This window comes from Phaethon lepturus, unplaced genomic scaffold, assembly GCF_000687285.1.
Source record: "Phaethon lepturus isolate BGI_N335 unplaced genomic scaffold, ASM68728v1 scaffold34005, whole genome shotgun sequence".
In the NCBI taxonomy this organism is placed as follows: domain Eukaryota; kingdom Metazoa; phylum Chordata; class Aves; order Phaethontiformes; family Phaethontidae; genus Phaethon; species Phaethon lepturus.
In genome coordinates, this window is record NW_010541844.1 from 1 (window position 1) to 22,951 (window position 22,951).

General features: G+C 38.0%; 1 protein-coding gene across 1 annotated transcript; it reads right to left on the bottom strand.

Annotated features, from left to right (window-relative positions):
• Nucleotides 1-2,537: 2,537 nt before the first annotated feature.
• On the bottom strand, nt 2,538-22,274 carry DPY19L4 (dpy-19-like 4 (C. elegans); the record flags this gene model as incomplete). The annotated part of the gene is made up of 16 exons (XM_010287848.1): nt 22,205-22,274; nt 21,088-21,090; nt 19,784-19,891; nt 18,686-18,810; nt 17,930-18,020; nt 16,048-16,169; nt 15,039-15,184; nt 13,080-13,203; nt 12,376-12,510; nt 10,576-10,707; nt 10,388-10,486; nt 9,089-9,162; nt 7,107-7,265; nt 5,295-5,414; nt 4,076-4,196; nt 2,538-2,594 (listed from the first exon to the last, which is right to left on the bottom strand). Coding segments are annotated over exons 3-16 (1,560 nt in total), but the record flags the coding sequence as incomplete, so codon positions are not given.
• Between the last annotated feature and the right edge of the window lie 677 nt (nt 22,275-22,951).

The window sequence follows — 22,951 nt, forward strand, 5'->3', positions numbered from 1 at the left end:
TGGGGTTGCTGTGACCCAAGTGCAGGACCTGACACTCAGCCTTGTTGGACCTCATAAAATTGGCCTCAGTCCATTGATCCAGTCTGACCAGATACCTCTACAGAGCCTTGCTACTCTCAGGTAGGTCAACACTCCCACCCAACTTGGTGTCACCTGCAAATGTACTGAGAAAGCAAGTACTCGATCCCCTTGTCCAGATTCTTGATAAAGATGTTAAACAGAACTGGCCCTAATGCTGAGCCCTGGGGAATACCATCTGTTGCCAACCGGATTTAACTCTATTCACCACAACTCTTTGGGCCTGGCCATCCCATCACTTTTTTACTCCGTGAAGAAAGTATATATTTTGTTTGAATATTTTGTGAAACACACTGTTTATATTTATCTGACAGCAGGAGACCTTCTCCAGAGTAACTACGTTAAATACAAGTTCTCATCTCTAATCCTACTTTATTAGAATAGTTGTAAGTTAAAAAAAAACAACAATCCCCAAGAAACTATGTGGCAACAACATTCATCAACTTCAACTGGCCTTAAATGCATCAAAACCACAGTTCAGGTTTCCACAGGCAAATGCATATAAATAAGGGCAGTGAACCCAGAAGCTGACAAATCTCTCATGGTAAACTTGCTTGAACAGGGCGGGGTTGGACTGTGGTGACTTGATGGAAAGATGCTATGTAAGTGGGAAAGGAGAGAAGAAATTTCCTAGAAGAGCATTATGTGGGTAATCTGCCCTGGAGTTTCCTCTGACTTCAATTACCGTGATGAAAGAAAGTACACTATGTTGTATGAAGTAGGATATCTCACTTTATGCTCTTGAAAACCATTTTGGGAGCCATTTTGAGCATTTATCTGAAGAAGGCATGGCTAGAAGCTGGCCAGCCTGGAGGGGCTGGATCATGCTGCTGTAAATAGTAAGTGAAAGCTACTGGTCGCCAGCTCTGAAAAGGATAAAGTTTACAGGTTATACCAGACTAAAGGGACAACTTACTTTGGGACGGCCATAGCAGACAGACAGCTGGAAATGGCAGCCTGCTTTTAACTGAGGAGTTTCCACTCCCATTACTTGGACAAATCAGCTGTCAAGTGATGGCAGTCTACAGCCAGACATGTTAGGAGAGCACAAGAACAGCTGCCTTATGTTTATATCAGGGCTGAAAGCTGTAGCAGTGCTGTTATACATATACCTCAATGGTCCCCAGAACAACAGACAGACAGAAAGAGGAACTGCTACTGCCACCCCAAGGACAAACAGCTTCATGTATCAATCAGAACCCTTAGAAGAAACTAGTTAGATGAGGGACTATGCCAGACTGAGTCAGAAGGCAGCCAAGCAGAAAGATGCTGAGCTGTACACTCAGCCATTTATAGCCATGGTAACAGACTAAGAGCTTCAAGGCATTTGCACTGTCCTGTTACTATTAATGAAAGTTTCCAAGCTCAGGGATGAGTTATGAACCTGGAGAGCAAACTGTTCACCACTGCTTAAAAGCAAAAGCTGCATCTGTAACGGATGAAGCCCTCTAGAGTCCAAACCCCCACACTGCTTTTATTAAAAAATAATCTGGAAAAGAATCGTTTGGTCAACTAACCTAGTTTCCTCTCTTGTAATATATTTCATAACTCTTTTGAGCAACTGTAGCTTTTTTCAGGAGAGTATCTATTTCTCTAGCAGAAATGTGTAAAGAGTCAGATTACATTGCAACCGAAATTTCTATTATAAGATAGATGTTACAAAATCTGTTAAAATACTGTTGGTCAACACCAGCTTTTGTATTTGATTTTTTTTTAAATAATTATTTGAATTCTTATAAACTATTTTGAAGCTATGTTTGTGTAGTAGAGAGTACTACATACATATATATATGTATATATATAATACACTTTATAGGGTATTTCCCATATTTTTTGCACTTGTGGAAGTTTAAAAAATAATTTCCAAATACTGTTCCTCCCAGGCTGTCTGTGATTTGCAATAAAGAACTAAGTATTTATTTTAATCATGGAAATACCTGTAGCTTTTCTTGACTGTATTGTAGTATATACTTAACCTCCACACACTACTCTGCACAAAGGATTTAACTCCATTTTAATTTGATGGGAGCTTTTCAAACAGACTATTTGCGTACGGCCTCCCATAATTTTACTTCCATCTAACCTCACTCCCTCTCACTAAAATCAAAATTGGGGCAACACAGTTTTCAATATCCTGAGTTTTTCCTTGGCAATATTTTCTTTGTTGAGTCACTTTATATATCCAAAGCATAACAGCTGAATATAATAAAGTCTTCATTTAAATTTAAACACATAACTACAAGAAGCAATCATTAACAAATTAAATTGTAAAATACCCCATGCTGAAAAATGTAAACAGTTTTGTTTAAAAAAAACAAAAGAAAACATTTTCAGTGGATGACAGCTTTTATTTCATCATATATATTTCATTTCACCAAGTATATTTCATTACATTTGCTCCTCATTTTGACCCATATTGTGCCTACATAAAACAAAAACCACAAAGGTAATTTTCTTACCTCTTTCCACAAGCTGAATCCAATTATTGTGGGAACTGCCATACTCAGAATAAGAGCCTATAAAACACGTGTTAGAAGAAATGGATTATGGACCGTTCTCTGTTCTTCAACCTTGGACTATATGTTGACTCTGCTCATATAGTAGGCTACATTTATGCCTGAAACATTGGAGTGACAGTAGGTGAAATTTCCCAGTTTTCTACCAGGCAAAAAAACTCTCTGCAAACAAGAATTAGCCTAATTTTGCACAGAACAACTTGTTTGACCCATGATAACTCTACTACCAATATTAGGGATGGTTAATTACTATTCATATAACAACGATGCAATATGGACATGATGTAGAGAACAGAAGAAAAATAAACACCTCTCACATACAAATGAAAATGAGATAATCTGAGAAAGGAAAAAAAAGTACTAAACAAGCATTTCAAACCTCTAATCTTCTTGATGCTTTTGTTCAGATTAACAATATTGATATGGAAAACCTAGAAATCCATTCTTAAGCACACCATCATTGTAGCTGATACAATTTTCACTTTGCAAAAAAGAGAAAATAGCTAGCATGGTACAGAAAACATTTGGTAAGGAGGGCACACAAGACATTCTCTTGATAATAAGCTGTTAACACACTTACTGTGTTAATAGTAATAAAGCAGGCCTATATAGCAGAAAACATGAAGTATATGAAGGAATATGTTTACCATGCATATGAACATACTGTTACTCCTTGATTGGAAGAACACTGTCACTGCTTCTGATGTAAAAGTGTATGGCATTTTCACGAGTGACATAGTGAATCTCTGTTTAAGTATTAAATATTTATTCCTATAAGCCTCTTGAAATTAAGGTAAGTAATATCCTACCCTTACTTTATTAAAAAAATGCAGAAAACTGCCAAAAATTGCACAAAGTAACTCTCGGCATATTAAGAATAGAGCTAGGGTTGGAAGCGGGGGAGTTATTTGCACTATAGCACAAGCTCATCTTCAATTGCAACACTTCTGTATAATGGCCACACATGAACACAATTACGCATTTCTTATGAAGCAGCTTCACTCTCAGCAATAAAATACACTTAACTACTACATTTTTGCCTCACTGCCTAGTGAACAAGGCTTATATCAATGCTTACCTGCATGCCTGTACTTTTTCTCCTGCACTCCTCCTACAGAGTGCTTGACCTTCTTGGCCAATCACAACTAAATACATCAGAGGGCTTCAGGTCTCAAAGATTTGTTAAAAGAAATTAAACAGATGAGTGAAAGCTAGAAAGATGAAGACAGCTTTGCTTCTTAGGAGGAAAGGCTGTAGTGTGAACACAACTTTATCACCAGGTACCAGAGAACATGTGAATGTACGACATTAAGAATGAAAGACACAGAGGAGACACAGAGGAAGTGGACTATATGAAATCCACTGCTCACAGAACTACATGTTCTTTTAATGGGTTCTTCTATAGCTCTTAGGTCATTGTTGTTTGAAAAGTTATATGTTTCCTAGATATAATTCCCAAGACCTTGGCAACAGCAACTCACCAGCAATATTGGGTGCACAGCTTTCAGTCGAAGCCACTTGAAAAGTGTCATCCAAAGTTCAGGAGAGCACACACCAAATGCAGCAAGCATGCAAACATAAGGTGTCCATAGATACTTCATTCTGAAAAACATCACAGTAACTTAGTTGGGACTCTGCACATGCCCCTGTTTGAGCTATTTATAAAAACATTCAGATTTTTTTCATATGTCCAACACAGTCTAGATGTTCAAGCAATCTGAGATCAAATTTGACGGCACTGAAGGGCAAACCAAGGAAATCTCTAGCAGAAGAGCAGGCACCTGATTATCTGCTGCAAGATGTAGTAGCAAGATCCAAGGTCAAAGATGACAAAATCCTTCACAGAGTTCAGGGGAGGATGAAAGAAAAACAAAGAGACTAGTAAAGTCACTTGGCTGTTGCGGTTTTCCAGCCAAGCAAGGATAAAAAGCAGCTATTCAGCAAAGCTGTACAGACACTGTACTATAAGGGAGTTCCTGAAGAAAGGAAAGGAAAATATTTAATAAGCAATTTACGATTTGCTGGTATTGTCTGCCTCTTAAGGCTAGACAAGTCAAGACAACTACACGGTAACACAATAGTCTGCTCACTTTAAGAATCTGTGAATATTCAGATTTTAGGACGATGAGTGTAACATAAATACAAGTCTGCCACCTTCAAGCTGATTTAGTCGAGAGCCAAGGTTAGAATAACAACATCTTCCCAACATTAGCTTCTATAGCTTTAAAGACTAACACAATACCTTTGAAAACAGCTTTGCTACTGCTTTAGCATGTCAAGCAAAGGTATACATCATGCTAGCCTAGACACAAGAAATGCACAGAAATCTTCCCAGTATTCCAGGACACACTGTTCATCAAAACACTACTCAAGATCTCGCTAGAATACAATATTAAAAGCATTACAGTTCAGTTCTACACTTAAATACCATAAAGTGATTAAAATTTGCTTCAATTAATGTCTCGGATTTTGGCTGCATTAAAACTTAGAAAACATATTAAAGAGACTGAGCACAATTCATCATATACCTTTATCCAATTTATAGTAAAAATTATCTTTGCTATCTCCCCTACTAACTAGTACCACTATATGCCAAATATATTTCTGAAAAGGGGTGAATTTCAAAGGGGTGAATGGTGCATCACGTCCAGTTAGGAATCTCTGTTGCTTTCAAAAGAGATACATCAAAATCAGACTTACCCTTCCAAACACATCGCTAGACAACCAAGTAAAATTGTGTGAATTACATGATAAACTATTTCTGGCCTCTCTCCAATTCGACCATCCTCAAGTTTAACTGTCTCTTTCAGTGGTTCACCACTGCAGTTGGAGAAAATGAGACATCACTTAATTCAGACATTATCTCAGGCAAAGGTGCCAATAAAAATACTTTTATGACCTTTAAGTCAGCAGTGCACTGAGATCATTCCGTGACATATCATACAATATTGTTGCACTGCTTATTTGTTTTTGTACTTCATCAATGATCTATCAGTACCCACTGTCCCTTGTTTTAGACTGTAATCTCTCCGGAACAATGGCTGTGAACTAATACAATGGGATCACTGCCTGTGACTGTAAATCCTATTTTAAGGTAATTCAGCAACAAGAGACAGTCTAATTTAAAAGCATGCACACTCCACAAACATTTAGATGAAGCATGCTGTACATGCATTCTGAATAAGTTTCTTCATATCATTAGCTTGGTGAAGAATTATGGAATCTGTAGGACAATAATTGTGTATGGAATGTGTATACCATCTTATGACAAAGTGAGATAACAAAACCAGTTTTTAGTCACATTATTATAAATTCCAGTAATAGATTATAAATAAAAATCAATGAAAATCTTACAAATGTTTTTCTACAAGCAAGACAGCAAGGCACACAACAGATAACACTTTATTCTACCATGATGTGATTTCAGGTTACAATTTTATATTAAGTTTCCTCACAACAAATGGAAAAATATTTCAGATTATTAACTGCTTCAAAATTGAAAAAAAAAAAAAAAGGAGGGGGAGAAGGTTTATTTTAAGCTTTTCTTTTAAAAGCTCTTGTACATACTGGAGTCACTGCTCATTATGAAGTAGTAAATAGCTATTTCAACTACTAGCAAAAAATCAGAAGAGTTTGCTTCATTGTTTGGGATATACTATCACATATCCAACTTGACAAACATTTTCATTTATAGAAATGTAATCTTTACCTATTAGATGTCTTAGTCCTTGAAAAAGTCTATTGATTTTTGCTGCAGACAAGTGAGAAATTTGCCCTAATACCTGAGCAGTTACACCATTACATCTTCTACCAGGAAGAGATAATTTCCTAGCCATTGAGTTTCCAAGACAAGCTACACTAGGATCTACAGTCTTGTTATTCTTAGTCTGTAAACACACAGCTCTACTATCCCTTCCCTCAAGGGAGCTGTGAATCACTGTGAAACTAAAAATAATTGAGGCAGTTTTACTTCAGCTCTATTCTGAGTAGCAAAGGCTGATGGACCTTAGCACAGTAAACAAGAGTTTAAAAAAAAAAAAAAAAAGTGAAGCATTAGAAATCTGAAATCCTCTCAACTCCACCAATCTCATCCTTCACAGTATGCAAACCCGGAAAAAAAACAGCCAATCCAAAACCAGAGAAACAAATTTTCTAGCAACAATTTTCCTGTCAGAAGGGGAAAACAGACAGTGAAACAGAAACATCTTTCTCCCTTGCAACGAGAAGAGACATAAACATATCACAAAACATTGCGCAGAGCTCTGCAGGAATTGCACCCATGGGGCAAAAAAACTAATGACAACTCCCTGTCTTGAGTGGAATAATGCTCAAGAAACTTGTCACTAAAGTACTTTCTTTAGGGGCCTCTGGTGGGGCCTTTCCACTGGTGCTCACACCCTGGCAAGCTCAATGGTGCAACAAACTCTGAAGCAACAAACATCATGACCACTCACTTAGACATTCATAAACCTCTTTTAACTTCTTATTTTTCAGTATAAATAAGTTACTTACCAAATTCTCCTAAAAATGACCTGAGTTACAGAAAAAAGGCAGATAATTAATACTAAAATATAGAAAGGCAACAGTGATGACTGTGTTAGTCGCAAAAAAAAGTCTTGGGAGGGTGCCTGAAGAGATTCTTGACAAAGGAGCCAATTCATTGTAAAATTCCTAGTAAGGCAAAAACATCCCATTAAAAACAATAACAATACCCCACAGACTAGAAATAAAAACGACACACAACCTATCACAGTTTAACCTGTTCATGTCATAGGAAACTATCTCAAATTCATCTTTGAAAAATTATCTTTTTATCATTTGAAACCACTTTGCAAGTACTCTTTAGAGTAACTGTCAAAAGCTTGTCTTCCAAAAAAAAGAATCTGTGATCTGAAGAGAGCAGACTACAACTCTTTTACATCACAAAAACTTCAACCTCCCATATAACTCCATTATGGGGACCACAAAGCACTTTGTTGTCACAGTGGATTAAGATTTTAGAGATACTGATGCAAGAAGGTATGTTTGTCCTCATTCCAAACGGGGAGATGAAGAAGGGAAAGTGGTCATCCGAGATCACAAACAAGCTCGAGGCACTGCCAAGAATAGAATCCTTAATGCTGAAATTCTAGTTCTGTAGCCGAACCCACTCGATCATTCTTCTTTCTCAATTAATGAGCAGAAAGGTTATATAGTCTGCCAAGAAGCACTATCAATGTGTATTCTCAACTGGAATTGGTGCAGCATGTGATGCTGTGAATGCATTCTTGTCTTACTTTGTTTTGCTTTCCTCTCTCTTTCCTTTTCCTTTTCCCCCAAGGGAAGACTAGAGAGCTGAACCACTTTCAGTTAGACAGAATCAGTTTAAAGTTTAACAGCTGGGCATGTCCAAACTGGCCTTAAAAGTCACATCTTGAAGTTCTTGTGCTGCAAAACATAACTCCAGCCCACAGTTACACAATTTTCTAGGTGTAGCTGCACACAGTTTGTCTCAATCACCGGCTTCACTGCAGAGTTTGACAGCCTGGAAAGTAACATGTAGCAAGTCCCCAGGGGAACAAAAAAATAAAATCCATAATACCTGGTAGCTGAATAAACTGAAGTCCTGACAGGAAGCGGTCCTTTCTTTTCTTGCAAAACACTTTAGAACGTGCATGTGTTAAACCATGCATCTTAGTCAACGTCATTACATCTTGTCTTCCAAAAATTCACCAACAATTTCAATTATGTGTGACATCATTTTCCACTTCTTCCCCTGAAAAGCTGTGAAGTAGTTTAAGAGAGATGCAGTTCCCAGGAGAGAGTCACAATTCCTGCACAGAACTGAAAGTCTTCACTTGGATCCAGGCGATGTCTCAGTCCTTACCATACTTCATTTGAAGTTTTCCAGAAAATCTGTAGCCATGATGTTGTCTTCTTGTAGACCAACATTCAACTCTTTTATAGATGCAAACAGTTTTTCTTAGAATCACAACTATTCCCTCTGACTTTTAAGTTGTCCCTTGTCCTAATTTCTTCTGAAATGTACAGCTTTTTTGGGGGGTGTTATTCTTACAGAACTAAAACGTCACAACCCAACCCTGTTTTGAGATAGTATTGATAGTTCATGACTCTTTTCAGAGCCCTTTCTTTTCCAGGCTATAAAATGTTAGTACCACCACCTTTATCCTATTATCTTTGCTTTCAAGTCTTATTAGAAACACTAGACAGGGTACAGAAGGTTTCTGCTCTTCAACATCAAAAGAAAACAAAAATCTATGAAGTGCTTTCACCCCAAGGCATGAAAAATATTGAGGTGCCTCAGAAACCTCAAAACCCCAAGTAAATTCTGTATATGCACCTTTTTTTAATCCTGTCTTAAAACCAGGCGACAAATAGAAACTGTTTCCCTAACTCCTCTATAAAATTCTCACAAGCCACTTAAATTTTATACTTCTCAGAGCAGTTTCAGAAGTTCGGATATCTTAGAAGGTGTAAAGAGTTTAAAAACTTACTTAGTTGTGTTTAAGCCAAGTTTTACTTCAATGAACTTCAGCAAATGCTCATTTTCTTTATGAGGAACAAACATCTGAAAATTAATTTAGCAGAGTAAAAATCTTATCAAGTGCTGGAGGCAGCTTTCACGTAGTCACTTCATTCAGATTACAAAATGGTAGGGAACAATCAACTATTCAAGATTTAGTTAAAGCTAACAAATGTGATTAAGTGTACCAATTAAGGTACCCATGTAGTACTGTAAATCTTCACTTAAACAAATCTATCTTTAGGGTTTCCTTGAGAATATAATTTCCTTAATTTCATTCATGCACCCCAACAGGAGCACAAGTGAAAAGCTGTCAACAAGTTGTCAAAAGACTACTGAGCGGTGTAAAAAGGATCATGAAAAACCAACATAAACTTACCCCCAAGCAAGCCAAAGAACATTGCGTCTTGGCTCCACTAAACAAATACGACTGCAGCCTAGCAAAAGTTACAAGCATTTGTAATCTTCACATAAATTGTTTGAGCAGCCAGAAGTTCTGTGTACTGTATACGTAATTTAACTTGTATTTTTCAAGGTTAGGTTTTATGTTCCTGGAGATACAGCAAGGCTAGCCAATCTGAATGGCACAAGAAAACAATCAGTTCTGAGCATCTTCTCAAACTTTTTAGGGTTCACTAGGTTATTTTTAAGTCAACACTATTAATTAACACAACCAGGGTGAGTTTGAGACACAGAGGAAAAGCACAGTAAATTATGTAAAAGGCTAAAGCCAGTAAGAGGGAGTTGCTAATCAAAATACAAGACCAGGCTAAAATCACATAGTGTAACCTCAGCTCCTAGCTGGCTCCTACCCTAAGTGAAGATCTTTGCTCCCATGCTCTAGTTGAAATTTATCTGAAAATTAACATCTAACCTGAGACTAGTCATACCTGTTCCTGGCTATTAGGTCTTCTCCTTGCACAAGAATATTGTTTTAATATTCAGTCCAGTTTGTAGAGGCCATCCAAGTTATAATAAAAACCACATTTATGAAATAACTAAAGTGTGACTCAAAGAGTATTTCTATACTATGCTTTAACCTCAACCCAAAAGACCAAAACCCTAACAAAAAACACCTGATTGAGTTGTTGAAGACTTTTCATAGAGAAAAAATGACTCAATTTTTAGTACTTCAATTTGCTATGAATTAAGCTATGAACTCTCAGATTAATAAGATAAGCAACACTTCAAAAGACTTTTCCAAGATATATCTGCAACTTTCCATTTAGATTTTGACAGTAAAAAATCACTTTTTACAGAAGAATCTTACCTTTAGTAAGAAGTTTAGTGTCACTGTTATTGTAAGTACCAAATAAATATACATTATTTTCAGCAATCTTGATATAAATGTACCTTTTTTCATATTCATCTGCAAAAATATTTTAAGAATGCCGTATCATTTGGAGTTCAGTTTAAATAATAAAAACTACACTCAGAGTTAGAGGAGAGTCTAGTTACCTGAAGGCATTTAGAGAACATTAAAGCTGCTACAAGACTCAGTAATGGTGACACTAGTAAGGCTGAATTTTCAAACTGCAAAAGGTACCCCAAGAAGAGAGAAAACAAGTAGATTTTGTACACTTCATGCACCTGTTGAAGAACAAAATAAAACACAATAAAATAAAATTACAGTGGATGTAAGTCTTGCTTTTTAGAGCAGTAGATAGCTCAGTCCTCTGTTAATCAGGGGATTAATGGATCTCTATCCTCCAACTCACTAATCTAGCCCTCCATTTAGCTCTGGAAAGTATTTCACATCAAAATGATCCTGGTCAGCCTCAGTAACTAGTGCACGATTACTTCACCAGAATTCTATAAAAATGCCAAAAGTAGTAGTATTTTACAAAGGCTCCCCATTCTGTAACACCTCACTGTGATGCAGCATGAAGCAATAACCACAATGCAACAGTATAAAAACACACAATTTGTGTGAAAGAGCTGACTACTGTAAATATGCGCTTTCCTGGCCCTCACAGTATCTTGTTCATGTAACCTATCTCAGGAATACACAGACTGTTACTGATAGTTTGTTATTTACTAATGGATAAGCAGATCTTGCAAACCCCGATACTTGATTCTTCAGACTTTTACCAAAACACCCTTATATTTTAAGGGCCTTGCTTTGAACTGAAATAGATCAAACATTTCCCACCGAGGTACAGAAAAAAAGGCAATTGAAAGAAGAGGTGACGAATTAGTATTGCATGCAGTTTGAAATGGAAGTTACATCTAATAAAACTAGAAGGCACACATGTACGAAGTAGCATATTGCAACAGACTCAGAAAAAATGCCTTATTCTTGCAACATTTCTAAGAAACATTTTGCAGAATGAATTCAAATACTTTCTTGTATTGAAAAAAAACAATTGGCCTTCAGCATCTGTCTAGCCTATGTATTGGCTAAATTAGTACAGAGTGGGCCATTCAGGGCGAAAATGAGCTCCTTAACTGCACAGAGCAGTTTTTTGGTCAGCCCCACCCTACTGTGAATAGGGAAAGGAAAAGCAGAGGCAGCTAGGCCAAAAAGGATGCATGACTGATTAGAGTTCATCATTCTTTCAGCTCTCCAAGGATGTTTCAGGCCTCAGAAGCTTTGTTTAGCTTCAGCCCTCTGTAAGTTTTCGTGCTGCTATGTGCAAGTCAGCCCTACTCTGCAAGATGAAGAGGCGCCCCCGGCCACCCCTTCTGGCTGCACCATGGATCTCTTGGATCCACATGGAAATACAGATATACGACTTCAAAGAGCTTTCAGTTCTGACACAAAAAACCCCCATAAAGCTCAAAATTATACTGTTCTGAACCACTGTTGTGTCACCCTATTTAAGGCAGTATTCTCTCTCTCTCAGCTCTCCTGCTACTGTTAAGTGTGCAGGGTATATCACAGGATTCACCTTAGGGCAGAGACTGTAGTGACTATGTTTCCTAGATAATGAGCATCTGAGAAAAGGCTGTCCAAGGAAGAGGAAAAGAAGCAGCAGCAATGCTTTTAGTTAAATAGCAGTCATTTGCTCAGCCAAGCTTTGTTTAGCTTCTGACCCTTTTGTTTGTCCCAAACACAGTAGTCCAAAAGAGAGTGAATTTAAAGCCATTTTATTCTTCTGATGGGCATGACATGCACTTCAGCTGGACCCAGGCTGCAAGACACTCAAGTCATCACTCAGTCTGTGCTCTTTGAAGCGCCTGAGCAATATGTAAGGCGGGCATCTCTGAGGCTGCATTTAAGTCCCCAACTATCAGTAGGTTGAAGAGTTATAATACCTTCTCTGTCTGTGCCAGGGCAAAGCTGTCTAGGAGAAAAAGAGAAACAGCCTGGACAAACAGGAGATAATGACTGTATTCCCACATCATCATGAAAGTATATGTTGAAGCACTCACCAAAAGGTAACAAAACTTCTAGAGAAAAAAAGAAAAACAAAAAAGCATTAATTTCATACCTATACATTCCTGTCACTAAGTAATTGAAAAGTCATTAAAACAGAAACTATGGAAATGAATCATTATTTTAGGAAATAATTAAAATACTGACTTCAGACATATTTAACATGTTCGCAGATGGAAGAAAGTAATTACTGAAACATCCAAAAACATTTAAAGCAAATCAGAAGAAACATCTTTGACAGAGAGACAGGGAAAGGAGGTTATGACCCTCTTCTCCGAGCGACAGAAGAGCAACAAAATAGTTTACGTAGTGAGAAAAATTCTGCATCAGTTTATTTTAAAAAGACAGCACACAGCTCATTACCACACTGTTCCCTCTGAACCCTCACGGCCGCATAACAGGGCAGGGCACGAGTTGCTTAGCAAAAACTGCACATGCCTAGGTGAAATCCAAGCGGCTGTTTTGAAAAGAACAAACAAAACATCTACTGTTTTCTGCCTAGTAGGGCAATAGTGACAAAGGTAATTACTCTAGAGCACAGTTCTACCAGCAACTCTTTATTAAGAAATTAATTTTGCTTTACCTCAGCAGAACAATTTAGGTTTTTTTTTAAATAGCCTGTGAGAGCTGCTACTTGACATGCAAAATATGGCAAAGCCCAATTTTCTCTTGATGGTATGGAGTAATCAATTCTTGTTGTATCTGTCCTAGAATAAAGTACAGACAAAGAAAATTATTACAAGATTTATGGAACAAAAATATCAAGGAAAGCCTAAATGTCACTTCTAGTTACCAGCGGGGCCTTGCAAGCAAACAATTCCTGTATTAGGTGCAAAGTAATACTGACACAATTTCGCTGCTGATACAGGTCACAAATTTAGTAGCAGCATGGAAGGTCCAATCTTTACTCATTTATTCAGCAGGTCTCCTTATTAGGTGGTGTTCATTGGACTGAAGCCAAAAAGCATCTGCCTCCAGCCTTTTCTGACCCACCACAACACTATGCAAGCTGGACACATCACATGCTGCTTCTGCCAACCCTCACGGTGACAATGGAGTCTTCTTTGGCCACAAGCAGTGCTGAACGGTCTTATGTCCATAGGCAGGGGACCGCTGCCGTAACAGTAGCTTTTCACATTACAATGAAAATTGGCTCACAGCTGAGAGAAAACACTCCTTTCAGCTCTCATACAATATGTTTTAAATAAATGATTTAGGCGGTTGAGCACAACATACTTAGAATCCAAAGTAGTGCTCCCTCATAGCAGCACCAGGACCAGCAGATACTCTGTCTACAGGGAAAATTCTGCCCAGCAAAACAAGAGATTAAAGACGGATGGGGAGCATGGGCCAGAACAGAAGCAGGGTCTTCTCATGGAATGACTTGACAGTTATCTGCACAATTAGAGCTGTAGAAGAAAGTTTTAAAAAGTGCTAAAGTGACTTAGAAGCACAAGTCACACTTTCAAAGGTCATCAAAGGCATCAGAGGTACATAGTCTTTTTTGTGTCTGCTATGCTTTTAAAAAGTAGCCTCAAGCTCCTTTATCATTTAGATATTTGAAGGCATCACCTTTCATTTTTACCTCTGAAGCCTCTTATAGAAGCATATTTGGAGCTTTTTTAACTACTAGACCTTTCAATTTGCTAACATGGTTTACTATTCTTTGCTGTTAAGAAAAAAAAAAAGATTTATTCACCATTTTCCCTATTTTCCCGTGTTCACACCAGCTTGGTGAACAGGATTCTTAGCCACTAATCACAGATTCGGTCATGATGACTTCACACTCCTAAAAAACACTTCCCAACAGTTCAACTTTAAAGGTCTATCTCTAACATTTTGCTCTTCCATAGCTCTTTTCTTACAAGTGCTCTCAAGTTCACAGAAAGCCCCAGGGATACTTGGTGACAAAGCAGGAACCTGAACACAAATTCTCATTGCGCAAGTAAGGCTCCCTATTACTGTGGTCTTTCATAAAGGGAAGGGACATTTTCTTGCAAGTAAAACATTTTAAAATTAAAAAATCTTGAGATCAGGATCATCTAAGAAGATTCCATTTTGCACAAAAACCCACTACAAAAAGCAGATTAAAAAAATATAAAGACTCTATACAAGAAAAATGCACTTGGTCATTTCATTTTAAGCAACAGAACAACGATTACAATATTTAGAGCTGGCCACAGAGAGTACTTCTGTTTTACAGCAGCTTTGCAAATGTGCTTTCACACTTCACCAGCACAAAACCAAAACCTTCTGAGGATGTTTTTGGAAAATGGAATTGTGTGAGAATACTCCTGTATTCACACACACACATAAAGACAGTTCAACTGGCAGCGTGGATGGTTTGGACAACAGGAGGCCTTTTCCATTAATAAAAGCATCATGAGAATCAATGCATCTCTGGGAGATGTTTTGTATTCGGCATAAGAGCTTGTTCTCACAATGAGAACACAAAGTTTAATAGAAAGCATTTCAATCTGCTCTAATATTTTAAAATATTGCCTTATTGACAAACTAGATTGTATAAAGATGTTTTTCTTACCTGTTAATAATGAACCATGCTACAGTCAGCATTCCTGCCAGCCAAGTCCCACTCATAACCCAACTGGTTACAAACAATGCAGTCACATAAATTCCCTGCAGTCCAAAAACTATACCAATGTAGAAATACACTGGTTCAATAACTTCCTGAAATTACAAATAAAAACGAAGAGACATAGCGGCAACTGAGCTGAAGCTGGAAATGATTACTATTTACATACTGCTAACAGTGTGCTAGGTGCTTTACAAACAGGTAAGAGATGGCCTCTATTCTAGAAAAGTGCTGAGCATGCTTTTATTTTGGGCTCAGTGAGAACAAAGCAGTGTGAATTAAGAGCGCACTTCAGGACTCAGCTTGCTAGTGCCATGACTTTTGTAATTGCTTTAGCATGAACATTTTATGTGTCAGATTTAATAAACCTATACTGCAGTGAGATATAAAGTTCACAGGACTACTGCAAGAAGTTATGTGGAGAAGGAACTTGGAGAAGTAAAGATGTGGCAAAAATAGTTCCAAACACAGAGAAGCATATATAAAAGAAATAAATAATAATTAAAAAAAAAAGATAAACGAGAGAGCACACAAGTATGCAGCGTAAGCAGAACAAAGCCTGAGTAGAGCAGAAAGAGACAAAACATTTAACTACAAAAGTGTTTTTTCCCTTTTATCTATGAGAATGGCTAGAGATAGGTACCACTATAACAGACTTCTGTACTCTGAAGAAGCTAACTTTCCTGTTTTTAATGGATAGCCCTGATACTCTCCACATTTCTAAGCAGTTTGTAGAAGTAAAGAATAACAGACAAAAAAGTTTAATGCATATAAACCCCCAAAATCCTGTGCCAGAGACTGATGAGAATTGAGGAGAACCTGGACCTAGTGAGAGGCTTAGTTCAAGTCATTCAACAGAAACTGCAAGTATTTATTGCATACAGCAGAGAAATTCTCATACACACACATCCCCCCCCCCGATAATGAAAGCACAGAAAGTAGGGAGAAGTGCACATACTTCGCTACCAGATGCTTGATACAAAACACTGGCAATCAACTCTGGGTACAAAGTCATTTGCTGGACTGCATTGATCGTCTTCAGTGATATTGTCTTATTGTTGTGTGTCAATTCATAAACACCTATAGACAAAAAAATATATATTATTCTTGGAATCACTTACTATTGCTGCTCTTAAAAGAGGTAAAAGTGTACTCAAAGGTAGGGGGAAACAGATATGCTCATTAAAGCTACTGACTGATTCACCACTCCTAATTTTAAAGGGAGGAGAAATTTCTGTGCCAGATGCCATTCCACCCTACTGATTTAGCAACAAAGTTCTCATTTTTTGATCTAGCCTTTAAATAGAAGGCCCAAAACTAACCAGCTGAAGCACAGCCTCAGTAACATACTGATGAAGTCCTGGAACCATCTACCTATAGATCTCCTTCACAGGAGGTTCTTAAGAAGTGAGATAAAGATCTAAAAGGGATGAGCAGGATGTATTAATCCTGTCTCCACCAAGAGGTCAGCTATGATGGCCTCGTCACCCTTTTTAGCCCTGAGTTTCTCAGACTTCTAAAAATCACTCACTTAACACAATATGCCTTTATAACGGGATTGAGATTAAATTGAAGCTGGCATGCTCGAAGGATACATCATTCTGATATACTATAATTTAAAAAATGACATAATTACTTAGGACAATAGAGGGAAGAGGAAAAATAATCTAAATTAGAGAAGGAAAAAAAAACCCAAACAAAACCCCCAACAACAATGCAACACCCAAACAAGATTACCGTTTCCAACTCTGAACATATCATGGTGTGTGGTCTGCAGCTGGTTCTCTGCAGGCCAAACCAGGTCTTGCAGAACTTCCAGCTAGGTTTAGCACAGCTATGATACACCTTTGAAAACTGGGTGTCTCTATAATACCTAGTAGACACATAAGTCTACCTGTTTGCAGGAACAGCATGACTGAATGAGGCAGTCCATCTATCCACACCATGAGTAATGTCCCCAGAGATAATGAGGAAGTGACTGTAGCAAAGACCTATTATATAGTGCTGACGTGCTACACATCAGCTGAGAAACTGTTCCACCAATAAAACTATACCTACAAAGTTTAACTGCCTTCAGATGAGAGTTCACGAGAGGACTCAACTAATTCAATGGCTGACCGCTGCAAGACAGCGCTGTTCAATCCCTGTTCTCTCCTGGAGTTCTCGCCTTTTCCCCATGCTAGCCCGGGTGCCCTTCTGAACTCACTAAACTAGCACAGAAGCGTTACATCTTCTTTTCATTGCTTTAGTTTTCTGCTGGTTTCAGGACCTGGGGTCAGTAAGCTCCAGAGCCAGTGCAGGATAAGCAGCAGGATCACAAAGGGAGGAGAGACCATTGCCACTCCATTTGTTCTACTTCCTCTTGGTTTCTGTCCCCATCACTCTGTGCTCACCAACATCTACTCATCATAGCTGACAGGAGTGGAAACCTCTGGCAGGGACAGATCAACTCTTGACAGAAACTGTTCCATCTTCTGACAGAGGATGGAAAACAGTAATTTCCATCTGTCATTCCCAAATTAAACAGCAATTACGCTTACATGGCAGAAGATCCACTATGTAGCATAGGCAAACCCAACAATAACTTCCATAAGGGGCAACATGACAGTAATATTAATCCTATTGCAGAGTATTGATTAAAGGAAATCCACTGGAATACAGGATAGTTAAACATTGTTTTTTAAAAGGCACTGAAAAGTTAGGACAGCATGCAGTTTTTAATTAATCTGACTGATATACCTATATGAGAGTATAAAATGAGTCTCCCCAGTCTGCAGTTTTTTACTGTCTCCAAAAGGAACAGGATTTTTCACGGTTAATAAAACAAGCGGGTTTTGTACCTCTTTCAAAGGAAGGAGCCTTTAGCAGTTCTTTATAGAATGAGTAATAAATGGCGCTGTCACCTTGAAATGTAATTTCTCGTTCAAGTTCCTAGGGAAAAAAAAGATATATTCACCTCCTGCAATCTCTTCCCATAGAAGACTATATATTTTCAGATAGACCGGTTTTGTAATACAGTGCATGGTTATGACTCCACTGTACATCCCCAAAGTATTCCAGAAAACATTAATCTTCACAGCACCTCTGTCAGGTATATAATGCTTTCTACAATTTAGCAAACATGCTCAGAATCAGAGCAACTCAAATCTACATTGTAAGTCAGCATAAGATCCACAGGATCCTTTAATACTCACAAACCTGAATTTAGTTCAAACTTTTAATACTTCACTAAATAATACAGTTCTTAAAAAAAACAAAACAAAAAACATTAATCCCTTTTGTTTAGCTTATGCAATCCCAGCATGCTTCAGTTTCTTCTCCAAATTTTAGAAAAGTATTTCAATGATAAAGGATGGCATGGAAAAACATATAAAAACCATGACAAGACAAGACTTCTGTTAGTAGGAGAAACACTTTAAAAAAAAAGAAAGAAAGAAAGAAAAACAAAAAAGAAAAAAAGAACTATATCAAAGACAGAGGCCTGAGTGGAACAACATGGGATTCTGAGCGCAAGTAGTTCCAACCTGACATAGATCAGCTTTGATTTCAAGGACACAATTTGGCTTTTGTTTCAGTAGTTTAACTTTTTTCTTTACCTGCCTGCTGGAAAACCAGAATTTCCGTTCATGATATGTTGAGAGGTACACAGCATACATCATTCCACTAGTGACTGCCGCAAGACAGCCAAAGAAAAGTTTCGCAAAACGCTGAATTAACATATCTGAAAAGGGACAGTGAAAAAGCTAAAATAGTCCAGAGGACTTAGAAACAAACAGTATGCCCTAAATATGCCTCATTTCTGCGCAGCAGGTAAATTTACTGACATCAGAATTATCACACCTTCATCAGCACCGATACATTGAGAACTGGTTTGTTATTCCTCTCCTGCAGAGTTTTCTTTCCCAATTGTTACCACCTGCTTCACAGGACTCTCAGATAAAATACTCACACACTACACTGCAAATTTCTCTGCATTTCAGTAAACTTCATTTTCAAATTAATTCCAAGAAAGGTGTCTTCCAAATAAACAGAGTGAACTCTAGGTTTTAGCCAAAACATCACAAACTTCTTAAAAGACATTAACAGAAAGAGGTGGTGATACCACATCTAACATCAATACTGAGACATTCTATTCTCCGTTCTGTTTTCAAATAGAAGAGGAAGGAACTAATCTGAATTTTACCAAATTCATTCAATGGGTGTCTACTTCACCTGTAGCTCCCTCATGTTAGTATGCACTCTTTTATGTTAAAAAGTTTTTGGTAGCTTGGCGAGCACTTGCCTAAAATTACACTTGGTTTTAAGTCTGTTTCTTGAAAAGCTGTAAGGACTTTTTGTCTGTTCTTGTTTCAGTACCATTACTTCATGCCTTTCAGCTTCTCAACCTAAAGACCATTCCAGGGGCAATTAAAATATTCATTTGTACTCAAATAGTTAACAACAGTACGATTCTTAACCCCTTCGCCTCTCCCCCCAACTTGAAACAATCCAGGACTACCATTTTACTCCGCAGTATATAAAATGTAATTATTAAAGAATTCTAATGTGCATGCCTGTTTTTTCTTGAAACATTCAAAAACTTAATTCAAAATAAGTCTGTTATAAATTACTGTGCTACAAATATCTTCCCATAAAATGTAAAAGAATAATGAAAAAAAAAAAATCAGAAGTTGGCTAAAAATTCTGTAGCTTACATTTTGGCGATCTTCCCAGCTTTGAGTTTTCTTTGTTTCTCTCCTCTGGAGCCATTTTGTCAGATTCTGTGCAGTTTTGCTTCTTTCTCTGTCGCAGGTCTGCTGCCCCTGAAGACGTTTTTTGGAAGTTATTGCAACAAAATACCTAAAAATCACACTCTGAGAAATCCACACAGTAGCAGGTAACAGCCAGTTATTGCTACTGATTCAACTCCACAGCAGATATATTTTACAAAAAGACTCAATTAAAATATTTCATATGTCTAATTAAAATAACAATACAACAATACAGAAATAAATTCCTATGTTATTCCTTAGAAAATCCAATAGTTTGCTCTTGAGGCCATACTCTGGGATTACTCAGAACCCAAACTGGAAGCTAACTGGTTTATTCCATGGTGAATGTATTATACAAATGAGGGAAAGCAGTCATTTAGATAAGTTGATACAGACACTGGGAGAAATTGGTGCCAATTTCATTCTACTCTCATCCTGGTTTTACGCTGCTACAGTACAGTACTGTTCTAGGCACATTAATGTAATACAAAAATTGGACTAGTCCATTACTTTCAAATTGAGCTGCCTGTATGAATTGGTGAAAGCTTTTATAAAGTAAATATAGTATGACTTTTTTTTCCTGCTTCCAGATCTACTGGAACTAATCAGGTTTATGAATTTTTAGTCTAATATATAACTAAAAAGCCCAGTCTGCTAGGCCATGTAGATCACATCACAAGACTGAGGGCTGCTTCGGCTTCTGTAAACAGCAGCAGTTTGAAGCCTTGGCCCATTTATTTTACAGTCTGAAAGGCAGCGACTCTAATTCACAGAGCGCAAGTCTCCATACAAAAAGATTCATCGCAAAAAATCTCTTATAATTACTATATTAAAAATGACATCCATGTGTGATGAAAAGGTTTTTAGCTATCCAGTTTGATCTACTGTTCAACATTGTTTGAAATTTTGTAGCCACTGATTTCCTCTGGACTTAAAAAAAAGCTTTTTCATAAAGCCATTCGACTTCAAACTTGAAGTGTCAATCTTCACATCCCACAATGAAGCTTTTAATTACTCTGGTTGTATATTACTGTCTAATTTGGTCTGTTTTTAACTCCCAACTATTAGATTTAAAAGTTAGAAACTAGAGATAGTAATATAAATAAAACCTTTAAAGCAGTGTCTGCCTGTATGAGGGCACCTATATTTGTGTTTTAATAGGACTCTCAAAGCAATTTATAAATTATTCAGAGCAAGCCAAGATCTCAATGATAACATTTTTGATGGCATGAACAGAAAATGTCTACCTTCTTAAATAAGAGAAGAATTGGAAAGATATTAAACAAAACAAGGTTTAGGGCGTTAAATTATCACATTTATCATTATGTCAATCCAAAATGAAATATACACCAGGATCTCTTCATGTCATGTATATTAAGTTAATGAGCATCACAAATATCAAGTACACTGCGATTAAAAATCACTTGTGCTACATAAAATAAAATGGTGGGGAAAAACCCCTAGACCAGCAGAATGGGCAGATATGTGCTTTGAAAGACAACTGTTTGCCCTTGTCATTCTAGTTATGACCAAAGCAACAGCAGTGAGAACACTGGAGGAAAAGGCATTTCTTTCCCTTTTCTGGCAGATAAGTGAGCCACGTTAGAAGTGTAAAACGCTTATAAAGTTTAGAGTTAAGAGCAGTAATAGAAAACTCCCAATGACAGAACAATTAAAAGTTCTAATTCTGAAACAACTACATCTCAGTCAGCAAATGATCTTCACCTCTGTTTTGAGGACTGATCAACAGATTCCCCCACTCAAAGCAATAATAAAGATCCAAGTATGCTACTTCTGTTTCATTTGCAGCTGCCTCGAACAAGAAAAATGCTGTTTCCACTTCTATGAATCCTTTAAATGGGGTGAAATGAAAGTCAAAACAAGGTGACAACTAAAAATAACCTAGGATTTTGAATTGATGACACAACTCCTAGTACCTCTCTATCCAGCAAGCAATTTTTCATCCAAGATTGCTTTCTAGTTCCCTGTAAGTTCCCAGTACTTTTTTTTCAACTCTTGTTGAGACATGTGTTCCACTTATTTTTGTGTATCTTTTGCAGAAAACCCTAACTCATTGCTCCTGTGTGCCACTATATTTTGCCTGCATTTTTTGACTGCAAATTGAGCACTGTCTGCAATTCTTGTCCTCGCATCTAAACGAGGATGAAGTAGAGCTGGGAAACATTTAGACATGGGCCACAAGGATGATCAAAGGCGTACAATGGCTGCCATACATGCAAGGAACAAGGAAGCAAGTTGAGGATGCCTCAGTCTGGAAAAGAAAGTGACCGGCAGAAACATGCCAGAGGTCTACAAGCTAGTGAAGTGCACCAACAGGTTGAATACAGAGCAGTGATTCACAACCTTTTCTAATACTGGAACAAGAAGTTATCAAACCAACCCAGTGAGTCAAGCTAAAAGGAACCAGTTCATGGCACACTGCCTTCTCATATATCAGTCCTTCCAAAAGAATGTTCTGTAAACAAAGAGTTTACATCGATTCAAGAGATAAAGGACCCATTCACGGAGGACAAATGGCTGAAGACTAAATAGACAGAAACCACATCCAGCTCAGAAAATCCCCCAGCTGAGAACAGTTGAGAGGCTGGGATATGCCATGGGACAGTAACACATATGCTTATTTTGCTCTTGCATTTCTCTGGGTGCCTGTTTACAGTCACGTTTTTGTTGATTTCCCCAGGAGAACTACATGCCATCTCCTCGTCCCCACAAAGGGGGTTAGCACAAAAGAGGCCTGGAGAAAAAAATGATTGTGTGGGGTGCTGAAAGGGAAACGAGAGAGGAGACAGACCAACATATACAAACGGGGAAACGGAGGGGATACCAAAGAAAAAACGCACCCACGGAGGCATCCACGGAGCCGATGGATGCTGCCCCGGGGTATCTACGGAGCCGATGGATGCTGCCCCGGGGTGTGCTGCACAGAGGCGATACCAGGTGAGGGAAGAGAAACAGACCCCAAGTTTCGGGGCTCCCATCCACCCAGCTCCCTCCCGCTTGGTGCTGCAAACGATGGGCTGCCCTGGGCGGGGAAGAGGAGGCCTTGTCAGCGGGGCCCGAGGGGGCCGCCGAGCAGGGATGGCTCTGGCC